At 43.0% G+C, this 22,890-nt stretch overlaps 1 protein-coding gene across 1 annotated transcript; it reads right to left on the bottom strand.

The window, feature by feature from the left end:
- Positions 1-247: 247 nt before the first annotated feature.
- PNO1 (partner of NOB1 homolog) lies at positions 248-22,813 on the bottom strand. Its single transcript, XM_030196376.1, has 7 exons — positions 22,534-22,813; positions 16,943-17,092; positions 10,093-10,176; positions 6,503-6,563; positions 2,699-2,816; positions 1,545-1,615; positions 248-515 (listed from the first exon to the last, which is right to left on the bottom strand). Exons 1-7 carry the CDS (start codon positions 22,702-22,704, stop codon positions 448-450), a joined length of 723 nt encoding a protein of 240 aa, XP_030052236.1. The 5' UTR covers positions 22,705-22,813; the 3' UTR covers positions 248-447.
- Positions 22,814-22,890: the final 77 nt, after the last annotated feature.

Below are 22,890 nucleotides of genomic sequence, written 5' to 3'. Positions count from 1 at the left end.
TAATGCTTTTACAGATCGGAACTGGACTGAGATCACCGTTTATTGCACACAAGACTCCAGATTGCTTTCGGAGAGTAGTGACTTTAATCTCTCTGATCTGAACTCAATGAACGCCTGGTCAAGGGTTCTGTTATCCTCTGCCAATTGTGCTGGGTTATTGTTCGCCAAACAGGTTTAATGAACTGTAGCACAAAATTCACCATCCACTTGTAAATCATTGAAGTAGTACAGTCCATAAAATTTTTTAAATGTAATATGCAATAATTTAAACACTTGGAATTTGTCTTAAAGGCTGTATACATATGACTGAAGCACGTAGTAGCAGCCTGTCTCTTCTGAATGTCTGCATAATTTATGTGTATTAATTCCAACCCATCGTCCACACACAGTGACCCATAACTGGCCTCTGTTAATTTGGAAAATACGCTGAAGTCTCAAAACTGGCAATCAAAATCGCTCAGCTGCTCTGCTAGCCACAGCCCTAATGTTTCCATAGACCTTTGATGGTGGGCTGCCTGTAAGGTAAAAACAAAACAAAATGATTTTCATTAAACTTTAAGCAAAACATTTTGACAAGATTGTTCTGCTCACAGAAAGTTCACTCCATGTTTAGATTTCAGTACTTCAAATAAAATGTGGGTAGGACATGACTCATGGCTTCATGTTTAACATAGCAATATAGAAATTTGTTATCAGGGTCCAATGTAGACATCACACTGATGTACATAAGAGAATGTCTGAAGCACAGACTCAAGGAGGGAGATCTTTAAACACATGAGATCTGTTAATAAAAAGGTGTACATGGTATTCCAAAACATGTACAAAAACAAAAATGAGGGTAAAAGGAGTTGGTGGATGTTCTGTGGAAACTAATTGAATCTGTTGCTTTAAAGGAGGATACATTTTCAGAAACCTATCAGAGAAAAACTTCAGGGGGCATGGCTTCCCAAACCTGTCCTGGTTTTCAGACTATCTACAATGAAAAGCAGGAGATTCAATCTACAAACACTGGAGACTCACACATGCAAACTGGTCTCATGCATATTAATGCTTTAATAATTTTTAATACATTTTAGTATACAATAAACAATTTGGAGAAAAGCCATAGTTGTGGTAATATAGTACATGTATATTCATTGTGGACACCCTGAAACCTGACTGGCTATGAAGTCCCTGAGACATGTTTGGGAAACAATGACTATTATTGGAGGTTTCTTTTTAAGAACAAGAAAGGACAAACACTTGCTAGAGAGAGTTTAACCCTTTAGTGTCCAAGGTTCCTGTAATAAGCCATATGGGAACATTGGACACTAAAGGGTTAAGAAGTGGGTCCTGCATGGGTAGGCTTGATGACTTCTGGGTCCTTTCCAGTCTTACAATTCTGTGATATCTGGTGTACAGTAACCATGCAGACATTCTCACCTGCGAGTCCAGAATTACTGGCGAATGTGTTTTTATTTGTAAAAGCACCAGATAAGTCAGAAAATCCTCACACCTCATTATGTTAGAAAAACATACTAGCAAAGCCGTGGGTCTTTACTCACCTAGGATGAGGTTACAGATTGCTGTCCGGGCCATTTTGATGTTCTGGAAGGATCCAAGTATATGAACTTTCCTGTAAATATAACATCCACAAACATCAACTGCAAACTAACTCCAAAACTGGATGAAGCAGGAGAACAATAAAGAAGCTTGTTATGACCTTTCTGTTGCCAAATCCATTTTGAAACATGTTCAGCACATTCTGAGCAATAGCTTCACGGGGCATTAGACTCAGCACAGTGCTGTCACCATTCCTCCCTTCTCCCACGGTCAAGGACAGGGACAGCCTGCCTTCCAGTGCTGGGACAAAAAAAAAAAAAAACAGGTGGAAGCTAATTCTCTCTAGGAGATCAGAGTCGGCAACTATTAGTTGAAATGTGAAAGAACAGATCTTCTCCTAAACTAATGGATCACATGGGGCCAGTACAAGGATAACAGATGCCTCAGACCAGTGCATTCCAATCTTTTGTGGCTGTGATGTGATCCCATGATTGCAGCCAAATAAAAATTGTGTGACCCCCTAGAGGTGAAGAATAATGATGCACCTTTGCACAACTCACATAGGTCATGACCCCAAAGACCAAGTTTTGTGATTCCATTTGGAGTCTTGACTCACAGTTTGGGAAGCTCTGCACTAGGTTAACTTTCAGCTTTGCCCCCACCCCCCTTCATTATCTTTCATGTACCCACCCCCCACTGGGATTTTCATAATTAAACTCAAGTCACGATTGATTATCTCAGCTTCACCCATCCCAGAAAAATCCTGTAAAAATTCACAATGACATCACACTTTAAATACAACAATGTTTTCTATTTGCATACCTAATTAGGGCAAATTTCCAAAAGCCACTGACCTAGGGTAAATGGGCTATTTATCAAAGTAAATGGGCTATCTGAAAGTCTCTCACTCTCCCTGTGGCTAAATGTAGGTACTGTTGGTTCTTCGAGTTGTTTGGCCATGGAAGTCTACTAGTTTGCTCTGACTGTAGCTGCTCCTTGTCCCTGCCCCCTGAGAAATTGTATTTTGCCTAATGGTTAAGCCAATTCTGAGATCACAAGATCAATCAGGGATGTTCAATGAGGAAAATAAGAAGCAGAACAGGGATACAAAATACTATGAGATCACTCTTTCACACTCTGAAGATTGAGTACTTACGAATCAGCAAGAACAATTCGGGTCCTTGTGACGTTTTCTATAGTAAATTTAGTTTTCCCTCCTTTTCCAGCTATTCTTCCTATTGCTCGAGAGAGATGGTCTCCTTTCAAAGGCTTCACTAGAAAATGAGACAAGAAAGAGCACTAAAGCAGGTGCTGCCAAAACAGGATTTTCTTTGTAACAACTTTCTGAAATTACACTTCTATTAAATCTATAACATTCTACTTATCCTTTGTGTGCCAATAGGTTTTATTAGATCTGTCAGGTTTTCAGCTCACTCTCTTGTTGGGACACTCTCCTCCTTCATTTGCATTTACAGGGTCCCCCATCCAACCCCCTCACATTTAGCCCACATGGGGCAGAACCATTTTTTGGCCAGAGTCTAGGGATCACAGACAGCAGCTCCCTGCACAACTTGGCATACCAATTAGAGAGTTCCATGGGGACAGAAATTTCAGCAGTCCCCGCTGAAATCTAACCCGTCCCTGCAAGTAAATCTCTTCCATTCCTGCCCGCCCCCTGTACTAAAATAACCCGACTTGTGGTAAAACAACCTAACCTATGCCATTGTTCTGGAAGAACTTATAAGATCTAAATATGTCACACAGTCCTCAATGACTGAGTCTACTGTTAATATTCTTCATCCATAGGGTACACAATGCCTGCATCCCTCATCACCACCGAATGAAACTTAGGGACAATGTTTAATCACATGGATGATTAACCAGGGATCTCAAGTTTCATAAAAGAGCCAAGTCTGTCAAACATGATTAAAATGTCAAGACAATTTACTTATTTTAGTAACATCTTTCAAATCTGATCTCCCTACCCTAGTGAGAATCAAAAGTTTTACATGCAACCTATCAGGATGATCAGTACTCAACTTTCTTTTTAGAAAGATACTAAACATCACTTAACAAATAAAACAATTTTCATAATTCTAAACAGTTAAAGAATTGCTTTGAACCTAAAATAATTGGTGTTCTTTGGAAGCAGCTCCACCTCAAACCATTGGAACCAATAGTCTGCACCTTTGTAGCCTTCCACAAACAGCTGAAAGGAGCCAACCTTAAGAGGCAATCCTATTTAATTAAATCTCTGGCCAACTTTTCCCTCTGACCTTTACCCTGTCAAAGGCACTGTAGTTAAAAGGTTTCACTGGCAAGATACACTACCCTTGTGTGAGGCACAATGTTGAGCTCCAATTTTTGGTCTACAAGGCTGATTCCTGCCTCTGACAGGCAGCCCTGGGCTCAGAACAAAGCAGTCCCTCCCAAAGTAGCAGGGACAACACAGCTTCTGTAACCACTTGGTCCAGGGATTCAGCTGGCCATATGGATCCTCATTTTTTAAAAACACACCAATTTTCCCCTGCGAGTCCTTTCACAAAGTAGCTTCCAATGGAGCCCTGGTAGATCCTCTCCGGGAAGATGCTGCGCTCAATGGCGGCCTCAGTCTGTCGCACCTCCTAAGTGATCTCGGGATCAGCCAGGAAGTCGTTGTACTCCCGCTGGGCCTGAGCCATCGCCAAAGTCACTGCTACCCCTAAACTACAGGCTTGGGACCTCTCGAGCAGCACCTGCCGCTCCCAGTCCCGGGTGCTAGGAAAGCCAAGGGATGGGGAGTGGTAGTGGTGAGGGACCGCCAGCCACTGCTACTGCAGCGCAGGGAGTTGCACCACCACTTCGGGCACTGAGGACACTGCATACCGGCTTCATATCTCACAAGGCCCTTACTGGCTAAGGCCTCTGGAAGAGGCACCTGAAGAGACAACAGTACCACTCCACTAATGCAAAGAAAACTGAGGATGGCGCTGCATCAGGGAACAGGGTTGGGAGGTCGAACTCGCCAATTGCCAGTCACCACACATATGTGCCTGGCCTTCGGCAAGTGCGGCCTCCCAGGCACACCCCCTGACGCAGTGCCATCTTCAGCATTCTTTGCATTAGTGGAGTAGGATAGGGTAGGCTGGCCTGGCACTATATTTCCGTGTAAACCCCGCAGGACCTGGAGGGGATTCCCGCTAACCCATTCCTGTGTAGCTCTAATACCAATCCTGAGTCTGATGATTGTCACCATTATGCAATGACTGGAAATCACCCAGTGCTCCTGCGCTCCCTATGTGCAGACACACCTTAGGGATGGGATGTCACAGAAGCTCTGGTGGCCCACTATACTCCTACGCAGGAAGTGGTAGGGGAAACTCTGGGTGGGGCTGGCGCTGGGTTTTGGAGTGCCCTGGGCTGGAGATAGTAAAAGGTGAGCACTTCTCAGGGCTGACTGACAGGGATCTGGGGCCCTGGGCAATAAGGGTTATGCCCCCCTCCCTCCCCTATCTTTCCCTCCATACCCCTGGATCCAACATCTTTCTCCCGCTCCCCCTCTCCAGATCAAACATCTTTCTTCCCCTCCCCCAGGTGTAACATCTCTGTCTCTCCCTCCCTCTGGGTGCACCATCTCTACCCCTCCCCAACAAACGGGTCGAACTTCTCTGCCTCCCTCCTTTCCCGAGGTCCAACATCTCTCTCCCTCCCTCTCCTGTCCCCAGATTCAGCTCTCCCTCATCTCTCTGCATTTACCTCAAAAAGTTCCTCTCTCTATACAGGGCCCCATCATAGGTTGTCTGCCGCTGATCGGAACCTTCTCTTTGCTATGGCTGCCCCTTTCTGATGTACCTTCCTGCTTCTGCAGAAGCGGGCTGAGGCAGAAAGAAGGTTCTGGTCAGGGCAGACAGCCTATGCCTAAACCCTGTACTGAGAAAGGAACTTTTGAGGTAAACGAAGGGGGTTCAGAGACAGGGGAGATGACAGAGCGGGTGAGGGGATGAGAGACAGGGAAAATGCCAGACCTAGGCATGGAGGGGAGAGAGATGTCAGTGATAAGGAGACGAGGTAGAGGGCCCTCCAACTGGGCCCTTGAGCACTGCCTAGTTGCCTGAATGGTCAGTCTGCTCCTGGCACTGCTCCTCAGTAACAGCAGCAGTATTCTGTCCATGTCCTGCTACTGGTGTATTACAAAGAACAATCTCCTACCCACTAGCTGCTGGACAGGGACTAAGTGGAGACCAGGCAATCAGATTTTGACATTATATGTGCACATGCACTCCTTTAAACACATATTAAGTTCAGATGGAATACACTACAAAAGCAAACTAAGAGCCCTTGAGTATATCACTGCATCAATTTATCAGTGATCCTTAGTTTAAAATAGCCATTGTACTGCCTATTCAAAGCAGCCCAGGCTACTGCACAGCTGGCCAAGTGACCACAACTGCAGGCACTGCTCTATTAACGGCTGCAGGTTTAACCCTTCTGTTCAAGAATAAAAAACAAACAAAATGCTTTAGCATAGATCTTTCCTCACACTGGAAACAGATTAAGGGGTAATTTTACAAGTGGGCACCTCCAGTTAGGCATACTGATGCCATGCACTGAGCGCAAATTTTATAAAGGCATCTGTGCACCAGGATGGGGCTACAGTATACTGACACGCCTAGAGTCAGGTACAATCATTTATGCCAGGTCAAGTGTGTAAACTGGAGACAGGTGCATACCTGTGTCATATATACGCCACCTTGAGGCATATTTTCAAAGCACTTAGTCTTCCAAAGTTCCATAGAAACCTATGGAACTTTGGAAGGCTAAGTGCTTTGAAAATATGCCTCCTTATATTATAGTGCATAATGCACTTAACGTGGAAGGTATGCGTAACTATACACCCAGTTATAGAACTGACCTTGAAGTATTTGGATGAGAACAGCTGGAAAGAGACTTTATGGCAGGGCAGAATTAGCTCTGTACTTACCATCTGTGACTTCAAAAGATTCTAGGAAGAGATCATCCAGTCTAAGGAGAGCCAACGCATCCTAGAACACAGAAAACTATATGTAACATCCCAAGCGTATGCAAAATTGCTCTCCTGACGAGCACTGCACTAGAATAAGTACCACCATACAGGCAAAGCCACAGGTCAATAGGTTAATCCACTGGGTTACAGTTCTAACCTTTCACAGATAAAGCACTTAATTAAAATCTAGGTTCACACCTGAAATAGACTTTGTATACTCAGGCTAACTGTTGTGACAATTTCCATATAACAACATATCACCAGATGGCAGCAGGGCCGCTGAGAGACCCCGCCGGGCTCGAGGCAGGACTGGACCACTGAGCCCCCCCACTCGGGCCACCGCCGCTGTGCTGCTCCCCCCCCCCACTCAGACCGCTGCCGCACCAACTTGCGCCACCTGGCCCTTACTGACTGCTGCTGTCCTCTCCTGCTGTCGCCCAGGACCAGGATGATTGCATTAACACGATATTACATTAATACAATCATCCAGGTCATGGGCGGCATGCAGGAGTGAGACCAAACTCTTTGAGAGAAGACAGACCTGTCCCAGAAGCAGGCAGAAAGAAACTTGCCTGAGCTAGGCCCTTGCCTTGGATGCCCTGGACAGCAGACTCAGGAATGACAGGTGGAGAAGCGGGGGAGGGGGGCTGTGCAAGAGACTTTGGTTCTAAAGTATACTTTAAGCCCTGCTCCTCAGAATACTCCCTTCCCCATGTCCTTAGTGGTTGCTGGACAACAGTAGCATTGCAGCCTTCAGAAGCTGCTGAGAATTTTTGCCAAGTCTTTCCTAAATAGTACCCTTATACCTTACACACCATCCTGCACCTTCTCTTAGTAAATCCTTCATAGCGTATGGTCAAATTTGAATCTAACCAAAATTTGTGTTTCAAAATATTAGTCCCATTTCTATGGAATCAACTTCTCTTTGGCATTAGACTTGAGCCTGCACACAAGACCCTTAAACAAAAATATAAAATGTATTATTTTATCAAAGTGTTTCTCCTAGACTGAGGGACAAACACTACTTCTACAAATAGTTTCTATGGTGTTGTCTCCACTTCCTACCCTTCCCTCCCATTCTTGACTGTACTTTTTAGCAACCTCACTCCTTGACCCCTTCTCTCTCCCTACCATTAGAACTGGATCACGTAACTTAGGTCTCCTAATGACTCTATATGTGTTTTATATTTTAACTCTGTAAACTGCCTAAATATACACTGATTGGCAATATAGCAAATAAAATTGACCATGACCAAAGTAACATTAGGCATATGTTAACAAAAATAAAAAGTGACTTTGGTTTCCTCCTAAAACCACCATAATCTACCTCCATCCAAATAACAGGCAAGAATTCTAAATTCTAGGGTCAGAATAGAAAAAGCTTAATTATCCACAATACAGGCCGATGACTTCAGCCCTGGGCTCCAATCTCTGCCGTCTGTGCTCTGTTGCAATTTTTTTTTAACTCAAAAGCATTATTCCCCAGAAAGGGGAATAAAGCTAAACCAGGCAAGGCCAAACTGTCCCCCATCCCCCAAATCCTGGGAGCTGAGGGGAGCCTGGGGGAGGGGGAAACGCTCAAACAAGGGCTACGAGGCAGAGATGAGGGGACTTGTGCCCTTCTGGTAGGGCCCTGCAGACCCAAGCCATACACCTCACCCAGTAGTCACTGAAAAGCAAGACAGAGGGCAGTAGAATGCAGCTCCTAGCTCAACTGGGACTGGACTGAGGACCAGGTATCTGGGAGCGGCCGTTCGGCTTGATCTCACTGTGAAGTCTTGTCCAACAGAGCAGACAGCTAAGCAAGGGATCAGGAGTACGAGCCTGAACAACTATCTTCTGAAGGTAGAGAAAAAGACTGGAAATTTCTCTGAGCATCAGCAGGTTATACCGGCGAGTTCACTAAAGACCATTTTTTTTCTCTACCTCTATCTGTTGGTAGAAGCGGATAACACCCACTTGTTCAGAATGATGCAGCCAGATGACAAGGAAGCCTGATTATCTGCAATAGCAAGACAAGCATCCCTCATTCCTGAAACTGCCAAACCATTCCCTTAAGGCCAAAGGGCTCTCACTGGAACAGCAAAGCATATGAAGACTCAGAGGGAAAAACGATCACAGTTCATATTAAAAAAAAAAAAAAATTATGGAATGCTGCTTCAATCTAATGCTCATCCTCAGACCTTGTCATCAATATTGTCGTTAGTAGGCAGTGAATCAAAAATTATATCAAGCAGTCTTTAAAAATACCCTCTTAATAAACAGATCATTTACAACTTTGGATTCATTTTTCTCAGAATTCCATTTTTTAGTCACTGATCGCTCTTCCCTCTTACTCTTCATATATAATCCTTCAAATATATCAGGTCATTCATTCTAAGAACCAGAAAGATAAAAAAGGCCACTCATTTATTTACAGGGTTTTATAAACTCATATACAATGCAAAGCTAAGTTCTAAGTGGTGTACAATCTAAAACTCAAAAGCGAAACTATGTACAAATAAAAAACTCACCTCTGAAATATATACCGTATTTTTCGGACTATAAGACGCACTTTTTTCCACCAAAATTTGGGAGGAAAATGGGGGGTGCGTCTTATAGTCCGAAGGTAGAGATTTGGCTGGCCGGCTGGCTGGCAGGCCGCCTTCCCTCCCTCCCTCCCTCCGAGTTCGGGATCGCCCTCCCCCTGGCCCTGTCACCACCTCTCCCCTTACTCACGCGATCTTCCCTGGTGGTCTAGTGACGTCGGGGCAGGAAAGAGCCCCCTCTTTCCTGCCCAGCGCGCTGCTCTCCATCCTCCCGTATGCATTGCTGCCTGACGGTCTCGGCGAGATTCAAAATGGCCGTCAAGAATTGAAGTCTCGGCGGCCATTTTGAATCTCGCCGAGACCGTCAGGCTGCATACAGGAGGATGGAGAGCAGCGCGCTGGGCAGGAAAGAGGGGGCTCTTTCCTGCCCCGACGTCACTAGACCACCAGGGAAGATCGCGTGAGTAGGGAGAAGTGGTGACAGGGCCAGGGGGAGGGCGATCCCGAACTCGGAGGGAGGGAGGGAGGGAAGGCGGCCTGCCAGCCAGCCGGCCAGCCAAATCTCTACCTTCGGACTATAAGACGCACCCCCCATTTTCCTCCCAAATTTTGGTGGAAAAAAGTGCGTCTTATAGTCCGAAAAATACGGTATGTCCTACAACTGACCACTTTCCATCCCTCTCCTATTTGGCCCATGTCAAAAATAAATAAATTAAAAAAATTAGCAGAAAATAAATTAGGATCAAGACCTTACAGGGAGACTGCAAATGTATTCCAAAACATCTGCTGTGAAAGCATTCACTGGTGCCCAGAGCTGTCATTACAGGACCTGCCCACAAAGCCTTCAGAAACAGGCCGCAATGATGTCTAAAATAAACCCTCAACTTGCAGACTGAACTTCACTGGCAGGGTTAATATTATTCAACAATATATGACAGATACTGGTGGAGGAAGCATAGAAAACTAAACTGGTTTACAACATTCATAATACTGTGAGAGATACAAAAAAACCTCACTCACCTCAACTTGAAATCCCAGAACAAATGCTTTCACAAAGTCGGTTGCTTTTGTTAGTGCGCCCACATCCTTTGTTTCTTTACAAGTCTGAAAGCAGAGGACAAACCTTGACTGAAAAAATTCCAAACCCAGCTCCCGATGCTAGCATCTTAAACATTACACATTCTCCCTCATCCACTCCACTTTATCAGGTTTTTAAATTCTTTTTCCTTGGGGCTGGCTAGGACAGCACTCTTTGGAATGCATCCCAAACTATTTTATCCTCTAGAATCCTTTGTATTGAATGTGTAAGTCAGGAAAACGAAACACCTGGAGACAAGATTTCTGCATTAGAAAGATGAATAATACAGACAGAGAGGGTAATACAGTATACAATTAGAGAAACCAAAAGAAAAGAAAAGAAGCAACACTGGGCCTTCAAGACTAGGACAACAGGAGTACTTTATTAACCGAAGACCTGACACGGGCCGTGTTTCTGCGCCAACAAGGCGCCTGCCTCAGGGGTCAAGTTTGTAAATATTGTAACATATAGATGTCGAGGCGCAAATGCCTTAAGGACAATCAAAATAACTGACTTAGATCTCGCTATAGCGCGAAAAAAACGCCAAAGGCGCTGGCTCCAGCAAAGAGCCTTCTCCTGTGTGATCCGAAGGAGAAGGCTCTTTGCTGGAGCCAGCGCCTTTGGCGTTTTTTCGCACTATAGCGAGATCTAAGTCAGTTATTTTGATTGTCCTTAAGGCGTTTGCGCCTCGACATCTATGTTACAATATTTACAAACTTGACCCCTGAGGCAGGCGCCTTGTTGGCGCCGAAACACGGCCCGTGTCGGGTCTTCGGTTAATAAAGTACTCCTGTTGTCCTAGTCTTGAAGGCCCAGTGTTGCTTCTTTTCTTTTGGTTTTTTGCATTAGAAAGACAACAGCACAGCTGGGCCATACCAGACCTTGGACACAAAAGCTTGGAAATTTAGAATTCCCTGGACCAGCCACAGTAGCGGCTCCCAGAAGAAAGCACAGCAGAGGGCTCATACACACATCTAGTTAAAGCAGCTAAAAATGACTGAATACAGACAATTTCCCCAGCTCACGTGTCTCCATAGCCCAAGACCCAGCTAAATAACCAGGGCTCATATGCCTTATCTTGAGTGCAGGTCTTTGAGGTACTTCATTTCTTGAGCAGATACTTTGGTTAAACAAGAACAGCAGCGTTTTTTTTGCGTTCTCAATGCTGTTTATTACAGCTGTCTTCACTTCAGATGCTCAAATTGTCTTCTACAAGGAAAAGAGCTTTCAGCTATATGGGACCTCCTTTATGGAACTCGATGCCTGCTAATGTTACAAGCATGACAAGTTATCTAGGCTTTTGTAATGTATTGAAAACCTGGATTTTTGATTCTAATTTCTGTTGAGATTTTTGTTATTGTTTAATATAGTTTTATTGTAATAATCTGTAAATTTGGGGGGGGGGGGGGGGCTGTGTTTGTATTATGATTTTGTTATTTAAATTGTGTTGTACACCACTTTACAACTTCAGTATTAAGTGCTATATCAAGTTAATAAGTCCAATCGAACATCACTTTCCTTAGTGTTCTGTCTTGTATCCTCCATTCATTTTTGTGTATCTTAAGAACATAAGAATAGCCATACTGGGCCAGACCAATGGCCCATCTAGCCTAGTATCCTGCTTCCAACAGTGGCCAATCAAGGTCCCAAGTACCTGGAAGAAACCTAATTAATAACAACATTCCATGCTACCAATCCCAGGGCAAGCAGTGGCTTCCCTCACCTGTATCTCAATAGCAGACTATGGACTTTTCCTCCCAAAACTTGTTCAAACGTTTATTTTTTTTTAAACCCAGATATGCTAAATGCTGTTACCACATCCTCCAGCGGCGAGCTCCAGAGCTTAACTATTCTGAGTGAAAAACTTTCCCTCCCATGTTTTCCATGTAATTTCATTGTGTGTCCTCTGGTCTTTATAATTTTTGAAAGGGTGAAAAGTTGATTCATTTTTACCTGTTCTACACCACTCAGGATTTTATAGACCACAATCATATCCCCCCTCAGCTGTCTCTTTTCCCAAGTTGAAGAGCCCTAACCTCTTTAGCCTTTCCTCATATGAGAGGAGTTCCATCTCCCCCTGCTTGCTTTTTCAGCAGCCGCCGCCACACACTGGGCAGAACATTTCAGCGTATTGTCTACAAGGACATCTAGATCTTTTTCTTGAGTGCTGACTCCTAAGGTGGACCCTAGCATCAGGTAACTATGATTCAGATTATTGTTCCCAACATGCATCACTTTGCATTTGTCCACATTAAATTTCAACTGCCATTTAGATGCCCAGTCTTCCAGGTTCCTAAGGTCTTTCTGCAATTTTTCCGCATGTGTTTTGACAACGTTGAATAGTTTTGCGTCATCTACAAATTTAATCACCTCACTCGTCGTTCCGTTTTTCAGGTCATTTATAAATATGTTAAATAGCACCAGTCCCAGTACAGATCCCTTTTTTGTGATGATAACTCTTAAGTGACAAAAGCACCAACAATTGTTGCTGGGGTACAAAAGCAACTATATCCATCAATTTTTTGTACCCTGAAAGGACTCTGAACTATCTGGGGAAAAAGAGAGACCTAAATTTATAAACACCCAAGTATAGACACACATTAAAAACCAGCTGAAAGAGGCTCGCTCACTAGCTATACACGTGTGAGTTGCGTTCTAGTATAGATGCCTCGCCCCAGTCAACTGCACACTATGGGACTCTCATCTCTTTCTAGCAGTAGGTCTTTCTCTTGCTGCTGTTGAGTCTGCTCTCTCCCCAACTACCACTCGCTCTCTCTCTCCTGGCTGGTGCTTCTGTTTTGCAACACGGTCAGTGGGGGTTGCTGTCAACCACAAAAACAGGGGCGACATACTGGGACAACAGCGAGCTCAGACTCAAGAAAAAGTCTAGTATCATATCAATATCAATAAAAGACATATACCGCAAAATCCCCTTTCAGGTTCAACAAAGTTTACAAACATATGTAAAAAGCAGTAACAAGTAAAACACATCAGAACAGAAGAATAACTATTGGAAGAATAGGTTACACTCTCACAAGAGAAATGAAACACAGAATATGGAAGAAGGATTGATAAAAGACCTTGGGGAAGAGAGGCAGGGTGGGGATTTGTCTTATAACAAGAGGAAGCTTGGGAGAGAGGTTTGTCAACAGCAATAGCAAGTGTATTGGGAGATGAAACTTATATGTACTATGATGTTTTTGAAAGTAAGCTTTATATAAATTAAGGAAAAAAAAAAAAAGGAAGAGCTCGCATAGCCTGAGCGACAATAGTGTCATAGACAGATGGAGTGGATCTTTTATCAGTAACTCTGTAGTGAACATTTAATAAAACTCATCGGTTAGGGACATCTTAAAAACACCTGCTGCTTAGTTGTTTGCAGTAGTCTCTTTCAACATGAATTCTATTAAATAACTGAAAATTCATTTTATCATATATTCCCAGAAAATATCTTGATTAGCCTCAAGTTATCTTGACACCAATAGGCATCCTTAGGAGCCTTTTACCAAATTGTGCTAAAAAGCGGCATCAACATGCCCTTATGTGGGTCTTTCCCGCGTGCTAAGGCCATTTGTTCCGCAGGGGTAAAATAGCCAAATTTCCTATTTTCCCATTAGCACCTAATGCCACCTTATTTTGTAGGTGGTAGAGACTAATGCGCTAAACGTGCACAAAATCGGTTACAGAGTGGCTGTACCGACACGCCAATAAATCTGCATGGATATTCCCCCTCTGCAAAAATATTTTAGCATGTGCACATTCAAAAATTACTGCAGGATGCCTCAGCGCATCCTGGGGTATGACATTTTAAGTTGCGGTAAGCACGGTGTTTACTGCAGCTTTGTAAAAGGGTCCCTTAATTTGCTAACACAGTTCAAAACAGGGTAGAAAAGGCCCTACACAGTGGTCAGCAAATTTCAGGCGCCAGGTCACCATGGTGCTTAGAAACTGCATCTTGGTACCCAGGATTTAAAGCCCTAAATTTAAGCTGCATGGTATAGGAACCTGGATCACAAAACCAGCTAAAGCTTCTCCACTGCACAGCTCAACTTACAAAGAGCCAAAGTACACAAAGAATGTAAGAGAATATGGTTTTCTTTAATGATAACAAAAGCAAGGAGTTGCAGACCACTGTGCTGATAGAGGAAAAGATGAATTATTTTGTCTGGAGAGAGCGAGAGAATGGTTTAAGATTTCAGTGAAGGGTATGAGAGTGAGAGAACGAGAGTGTGCAAGCGAGCGAGAATGGGGTAGGGAGGGGTTTGCAGGAGTCAACAAGAGACTAGAGCTGAGAGGGTGTTATGACAGAGATAAATGTAGGCTGGTGAGGATACGAGACACATTGGGTGAAACCTAGGAAAGGGGAAGAGATACTTGTGAGAAACCTAGGCCATGGTGATAAGTGAAGCAAGGAGGCAACTGGGGTGCTGTCACACAGCTGACAGCATGCTATGGGGAACAGAGACTGCTGGCTTCTGCCAGGTGATGTGCAGTAGCACTTAAGGGACTAGATTTCTAAAAGAGCTATAGCAGATCTCTGAAAAGGGTCTCTCCCCATACCCAAGGTTGAACTTCAGCGGGACAATATATATATACTAGTAAAAGAGGCCCGTTTCTGAGCAAATGAAATGGGCGCTAGCAAGGTTTTCGTCGCCAACACCCCCCCCCCCTCCCTGGCCAACCCCTTTGTTGTTCTGCCATAGCTCCGCCCCCAATGTCATGACGTTTGACGCGAGGGCGGGGCCCGGAGTGATTTCCCCCCCCCCCCCGCCTCCCTCCCTGCCAACCCCTTCGTTGTTCTGCCATTGCTCTGCCCTCGAGGGCGGGGCCCGGAGCGATTTTGGTGGCTTCACTGACGTCAGTGTCCTCAGAACGTTGAGGGTGAGTTTTATTATAGTAGATATTTTTTTGGGTGGGGGAGAATCAAGAGACATCTCAGCTGCTGACTCGTAAGTTTTCGGGCTGGCTATTAGAGTCAATGAAAATCTTCAATTTAAATTCTCAACTATGCACAATATTAGTAGGTTTGTATACACCCAAGGTTACACTGTTATCATTTTAAGCTGCTAAGTATAATTTTAAAATATTTAGTAATGCAAGGGAGACTCATGGCCTCTGCTCTCTGGTTAGCATGGGCTATGATGCTTCAGGGACATCACTCAAGACACTAGCTTGTCGTCTTGGCTATCACATGCAATATTGTCACCTACTGGCCAAGTTCAGGGTGTATATTTATTGTCTGTAAGAGGGAGGAGCAATCTGGGGATCTCCAACCAAGAATTGCTGTTGTGATAACTGGATTATAGGAAAAGGGGGAAGTGTATTACAAATGCAAGAAGAAGATCCCAGGCAACTGCAAATGAAGGACTAGTGGTGCTGGATGCCCAAAAGAAACAGGAGGAAACTGCTAGTTAGAAGTTTGACTAAGGAACTGAAATTTCTGAATAAAATGTTTTAAAGCCAAATTTGTTTGCCAAGGCAAATTTCTGAAATTTGCAGTAGACTTCATGGGTAAGCCATAAGATGGGCAGAGGAAAACAAAACGGGGTTGGTATTCTATTTCTTTCCATGTTCCCCGATCTGGGCTCCTGTATGTACATAAGTAGTGCCGTACTGGGAAAGACCAAAGGTCCATCTAGCCCAGCATCCTGTCACCGACAGTGGCCAATCCAGGTCAAGGGCACCTGGCACGCTCCCCAAACGTAAAAACATTCCAGACAAGTTATACCTAAAAATGCGGAATTTTTCCAAGTCCATTTAATAGCGGTCTATGGACTTGTCCTTTAGGAATCTATCTAACCCCTTTTTAAACTCCGTCAAGCTAACCGCCCGTACCACGTTCTCCGGCAACGAATTCCAGAGTCTAATTACACGTTGGGTGAAGAAAACTTTTCTCCGATTCGATTTAAATTTACCACACTGTAGCTTCAACTCATGCCCTCTAGTCCTAGTATTTTTGGATAGCGTGAACAGTCGCTTCACATCCACCCGATCCATTCCACTCATTATTTTATACACTTCTATCATATCTCCCCTCAGCCGTCTCTTCTCCAAGCTGAAAAGCCCTAGCCTTCTCAGCCTCTCTTCATAGGAAAGTCGTCCCATCCCCACTATCATTTTCGTCGCCCTTCGCTGTACCTTTTCCAATTCTACTATATCTTTTTTGAGATACGGAGACCAGTACTGAACACAATACTCCAGGTGCGGTCGCACCATGGAGCGATACAACGGCATTATAACATCCGCCTTTTTCCTTTTCTCCTGTCCCTGACAGAAAATGCCCCTCAATCCTGAATTTGGAGATGTAAAGAACCTTTCCAGTCAGTTTGCATATTTTGTATCTTTCATTTTTGGATAGAGATCACACCATCTTGCAAATGAAAAGCAATCTGCTGGGACAGCCATGAAGCCAATTCTTGGCAGTTTTCTAACACGTGACTTCCAAGGAATTTCTATTCACTGCTTCTTGTTTTGGATACTAACATATAGAAAGGAGCACAAGACTCCACAGTCATAAATATAAGTTAGTCCAATAAAAAACTATTGCCTTCATCTTTTCCCCATCATGATGCAATTGTTTACCCTAGTCATGCTGCATTGTATCACATCAAATGAGCCCCTCTTTGGGAAAATGGTTACTCTGCAGATTCCTAACCCCCAAACCTAAAATGGGATCAAAATTATGTAATATTTTAACCACCCCCAAAGGAATAATCTAGAAGACAACTTCAAAGAAAAGGAGCCCTAGCAGAGACGAGCAAAGTTCAAGAAATAAATTGAAGTTTCTCTCACCTTGATTTCCACATTTCTGCTTTTTAAATTGAACCGGACTTGAAGCTGCAGGTGTTCAACAATGGGGGTGAAGATTTTCATCCAGTTTTCCTTCAACGGAGTGTATCTGTGTGCAGGTACAGGGACTTTTCTCATTTCTTCTTTGTCACCCTGCAACAACAACAAAAAAAAGGGAAAGAATTATACTTCAGAAAATTAAAATGCTCTCCTTTCACCTGAGGAAACTCTACCAAGGTGGTACAAAAGGTTGCACGACCAGACTGTGCAAACTAACCTGTTTCTTGGTTCTGTTTATATAACTTTTTGATCTCATCCCCAAAGCCTTTTTTTGGTTTATTTTTGTTTTAACGTATTTTAGAATTTGAATGAAAAGATCTGAAAGCGATTTCATTTTTGCAAACTCATTTTTCTTTCATTTCTGAACTCTGAACAAGCTAGGCCTCCTTAAAGATGGTTGTATGGATCTTGTTTGCTTCTATATTCTGTTCTATGTCAAAATATGGCATTGCTTTTCAGTCTTTAATGAATGTATGGCTATTAGAAAAACACAATCTCTATCTTCTTGGTTTACAGACCACCCAAGTGTTTTAGGGTGGACCTTTCTTCCATAATTGCTAACTTAAAGTTTTCAAGAGCACAACCCATCAGTCCAATCCTGGGCCAGTCCGGAGGGATGCTAAGGAATCTGCATCTATTGTAACCTGATCCTGAAACGGCACAATCTTTTATAATGGCTTTAAAAGTATTGTGTTATAGACATCTTGTTCAGGGTCTGACTCATAAAAGATCAGATTTTGAATTTGATTTTTATATGAAAGAAGTTTGTTGCAGATGTAGCTCAAGCTTCTGCATAAATTCTTCCAGTGACACAATCAGATCACTGTCAATTATCTTTCAAGTTGCAGCTTGACTCTACCATGACACTTGCAAATGAGGTTAAGATTAAACTGTGCAAGTGTAGAAAAGCAATAATACAAACAGAAAAATAAGCAAGCTATACAATAAAATTGGGGGGGGGGGGGGAGGGGCAGGACTTTTTTTTTAAAGATATGTTATTGACAGGAGGAAGTGCAAATGTGGTACTGTGAAGACTCAAAGGAAAAGGGGAGGAATATGTAGAGGCTGTTAAAGATAAGGCGGAACTGTCTAACAAATATTTCTGTTCTGTGTTCAAAGCTGAAGGGCCAGGAGCAGGACTGCAGAACAATTTTCAAAGAACTGTTTTCATGCAAAGCTAGCTAAACTAAAGGTGGACAAAGCAATGGGGCTGGATGGCAAACATCTGAGGGTACTGAAGGAACTTAGGGAAGTTCTGTCAGCTCTGCTGGTTGTCCTTTTCAATGCTTCTGTAACATCTGGAGTGATCTCAGAAGACTAGAGAAGGGCTGATGTGATCCCTCTCCACGAAAGCAGAAGGAAGAGGTTGGGAACTACTGGTCCATAAGTCTGACTTCTGTGATATGTAAATTAATGGAAACACTTTTAAAAACTGAGAATAGTGAAGTTTCTGGAATCCAATGGATTACAGGACCTGAGGCAACATGGTTTCACAAGAGACAGGTCTTGTCAGACAAATTTGATGAATTTGACTGGGTGACCAGAGAATTGGATTGAGGAAGATTTAGATTTCAGCAAAGCCTTTGACACAGTTCCACTTAGACGATGACTAATTAAATTTGGTGTGGGCCCTAAAGTGACCGAGTTAGGAACTGGTTAGTGGAAGCCAACAGAGAGTAGTGGTAAATGGAGCTCATTCTGAGGAAAGGGATGTTACTAGTGGTGTGCTGCAAGATTCAGTTTTATTTGAAATATATTCCGTTCGATCTCAACAATTCTCAGCGGATTATGTGATATATACACAGTCATGAAATAAGCCCACAAAATGGAATATAAATTAAAACCTCCACAGAATACACCTGTAAAATAAAAGTGACCACTACCCTACTGGATTTAGCTCACACAATTCTCACAGAATCCAGTTCAGACCTTACAGTATGCTTGACAAACTAAAAACTGCCTCTTTTCTGAAAAATTGCAAATTCTGATTCTTTCTCAAAGCAAACAGAAAAGAATTCCATAACTGTGGACTTACGTAAAATATTGAGGAGTGATAACACACTAAACTAAACTACGTGGATAAATACAGTGCAGGTGAGTCTCTTGATTGAAATGAAGATTTGGAATGAGGGCCATAGAATGAAGGTGAAAGGGGACGGACTCAAAAGCAACCTGAGGGAACACTTCTTCATGAAAAGGGTGGTGAATTTGTGGAATGGTCTCTCGGTGAAGGTTGTGAAGACGAAAACTGTATCTGAATTCAAGAAAGCTTGGGACAATTACACAGGATCTCTAAGGGAGAAGGGGGGATAATAGATGGCATAGATAGGCAGAGTAGATAGGCCTTATATTTGTTTTCATGTTTCTACGATAAGAAGATGTACATCTCATGTTAGTGATGATTTTGATGAGATGGTTTGCTCATTGAATGAATCTATATAAGGGTGTCTATATGTACAGTTAAACTTGTAGGTGAGCATTATTAAGTCTTGTGGTTTTCAGAGGAGTTACATCAAGAAGATCCTGTGGCAGAAAGGACATGGTGAAACTAAGAATACACAGTATAAAGTGGTTTACAAGAAAATGGTGGCAGAATATCAAAGTCTGACAATTGGCAAAAGCATTACTCATAACGGTTGCTGCATTTTCTTAATAAAGCTTGAGGGTTATTTGCAATTGCTTATAATCTGATAGCCTGCCCACTGAAGACTGTATCAGAATGTAAGTTGGATCTGGATGTGTTGGCCAAGCACTATTCACCGACAATTTGTTATGTGCTTCTGTGGGTACTGCCTGCTGGTTGTGATTGGAAGATGATGTATTGAATAAGATTGAATGGTCTATTTTTTTTTAGATGTTGCTAAGCAGAATATTTGTAAAATTGTTTCTGAAATGAGGACAACTGTCTACTGTGGATCCAGCGCCTGTTGGATGGATAAAAAGTATGAGTGAGGAAAGGCTGTCTTGCTGACCAGACTGCTACCAACCCCTTGAGAAAGCCACGTTGAGCGAAACAGGCACCTGGAAACTTAAGCTAAGTTAAGACTTTATACTGAATATAAGTACAGTCTAGTCCCATTGTTCAACACATGAGTTCATAGTATGTACGCAGAGATCTTGAAGAGATAAAGCTTATACCTCTATTGAAGTGACAAAGTTCATATCTTTATTAGTATATAATTCACCGAAAATAACAAAACAGTAAAAAATAAGAGAAATCTACAAAACCCCCCAAAAAATAGAGGTCGGAGGGAAGGGACTGTCGATGATTATAATTGTCGCAAAATAGGGGCACGCCAAGACTGGTGAAAAACAATCCCTGGCGACTGTACGAGGCTTTCCCTTTACAATATGACAGAGTCATATACATAATGACAAGACGAAAGATATACATACTTGGTTTTCTACTAGTTTATGTATTGCTTATCCCAGAAATAAGAAGTGGATTTTCCCCAAGTCAATTTAATAATGGTCTATGGACTTTTCCATTAGGAAGCCATCCAAACCTTTTTAAATCCCACTAAGCTAACTGCCTTTACCACATTCTCTGGCAACCAATGGTCCATCTAGCCACTACTACTTAGCATTTCTATAGCGCTGCCAGGGTTACGCAGCGCTGTACAAGTTTAAACACGGGGAGGGACAGTCCCTGCTCAAGAGAGCTTACAATCTAGCCCAGTATCCTGTTTCCAACAGTAGCAACATTCCATGCACCTATACCAAGGCAAGCAGTGGCTTCTCCATATCTTTCTCAATAGCAGACTATGGATTTTTCATCCATGAATTTGTCCAAACCTTTTTTAAACCCAGATACACTAACTGCTGTTAGCACATCCTCTGGCAACAAGTTCCAGAGCTTGACTATTCTTTGAGTGAAAAAATATTTTCCCCTATTTATTTTATAAGTATTTCCAAGTAACTTCATTCAGTGTCCCCTAGTCTTTGTACTTTCTGGAAGAGTAAAAAAATAAATAAAATAAATTCACTTTTACCCGATCTACACCACTCAGGATTTCATAGACGTTAATCTTATCTCCCCTCAGGCGTCTCTTTTCCAAGCTGAAGAGTCCTAATCCTCTTTAGCCTTTCCTCATATGAGAGGAGTTTCATCCTTTTATCATTTTGGTCACTCTTGCTTGAACCTTTTCTAATTCTATTTCTTTTTTGAGTTACAGCAACCACAACTACTACTACTTAACATTTCTAAAGCGCTACTAGGGTTACACAGCGCTGTACAATTTAACATGGAAGGACAGTCCCTGCTCAAGGAGCTTACAATCTAAAAGACAAATGTACAGTCAATCTGATAGGTCAGACAGATTGGGGCAGCCAAATAAACAGAATACTCAAGGTGAGGTTGCACCATGGAATGACAGAGGCACGATAGGATTCTGGTCTTATTCACCATTTCCTAATAACTCCTTGCATCCAATTTGCTTTTTTGGCCACAGCCGCACACTGGGCAAATTTCAGCACATTGTCTAGAATGACACCTAGATCTTTTTCTTGGGTATACATATTGCCTGTACGTCTAGCTCCCTCTTTGGCCGTTTTCAAGTCCAAACTTAAAGCCCACCTCTTTACCACTGCTTTTGACTCCTAGCCACTGCTCACTTGCCCTGTCCTTTTATCCTCACCTCTTTATTCCCTTACTCTTAATTGTTCTGTCTGCCTGTCTTATCTAGATTGTAAGCTCTTTGAACAGGGACTGTCTTTTTTGTGTATGGTGTACAGCGGTGCGTATGCCTTGTAGCGCTATAGAAATAAGTAGTAGTAAGTAGGTGTAGCGCTATAGAAATGCTAAATAGTAGTAGTAGTAGTAAAACTCCCAAGGTGGACCCTAGCATCAGGAAACTATGATTCAGAATATTCTTCCCAATGTGCCTCACTTAGCATATGTCCACATTAAACTTCATCTGCCATTTGGATGCCCAGTCTTCTAATTTCCTAAGGTCTTCCTACAATTTTTCACAAACTGCATGTGTTTTAACAACTTTGACTAGTTTTGTGCTATCTGCAAATTTAATCACTTCACTTGTTCTGATTTCCAGATCATTTATAAATATGTTAAACAGCACCAGTCCCTGTGGCAACTCCACTATTCACCCTCTTCCACTGAGAAAAATGCCCATTTAACCCTTTCTATTTTCTGTCCAATAACCAATTCCTAATCCACAACATAGCACTGCCTCCAGGACTTTTTAATTTTCTCAGAAGTATGTCATGAGGAACTATTGTCAAAAACTTTCTAAATATCTAGATACACTACATCATCGACGGGCTCACCTTTATCAACTGAGACTCTTCATCCATTTTGGACCATCAACTTCCTCCCTTAAGATAATACATTCTCCCTGTTTATGGGCTTTTTGATTTTACCTGTGTTCTTCCATAATAAAATAAATCTTAGCGTGTCTTCGCCGGTTTTTAACATCAATTAACCAGAAAGTAGCTCTGTACAAGGCTGCATACGTGTATCATGATTGCTTTCCTCCCACCCAGCAAGCCCGAGCAGACACTCCGGCTGTCCTTACCGTCAGAAAGGCCCCAGACAGCGGGGGAAAGTCGGGTCTCTTGCAGGCCCGTGGTTCCCCACTCCTGTCCTGCGGCAGTTTCCTCTTGCGCTTGGACAGGACGGTGGTGAAAGCCTCGCTCGAGCCTGGTTCCTGTTCCATAGCTTCCATGTTGCCCCCCGCCTCCGTCATTGCCCCAGTTCGACCCCCCGAACCTGATCTGGGACGTGGTCACCGTCCACCACCAGCGACGAGGCCCGAGCACATTTCCATATCCATACCAGGAACACGTGACGCCACACACCAGCCAGGCTCCACCTACATTTTTACCCAGAGGCCTGCACTAGTCAACACCAAGGAGACCGCTTGCGCTTGGGG

This window comes from Microcaecilia unicolor, chromosome 3, assembly GCF_901765095.1.
Source record: "Microcaecilia unicolor chromosome 3, aMicUni1.1, whole genome shotgun sequence".
Classification (NCBI taxonomy): domain Eukaryota; kingdom Metazoa; phylum Chordata; class Amphibia; order Gymnophiona; family Siphonopidae; genus Microcaecilia; species Microcaecilia unicolor.
The sequence above is the reverse complement of the archived record's forward strand: the minus strand, read 5'-3'. Positions and strand labels throughout refer to the sequence as shown.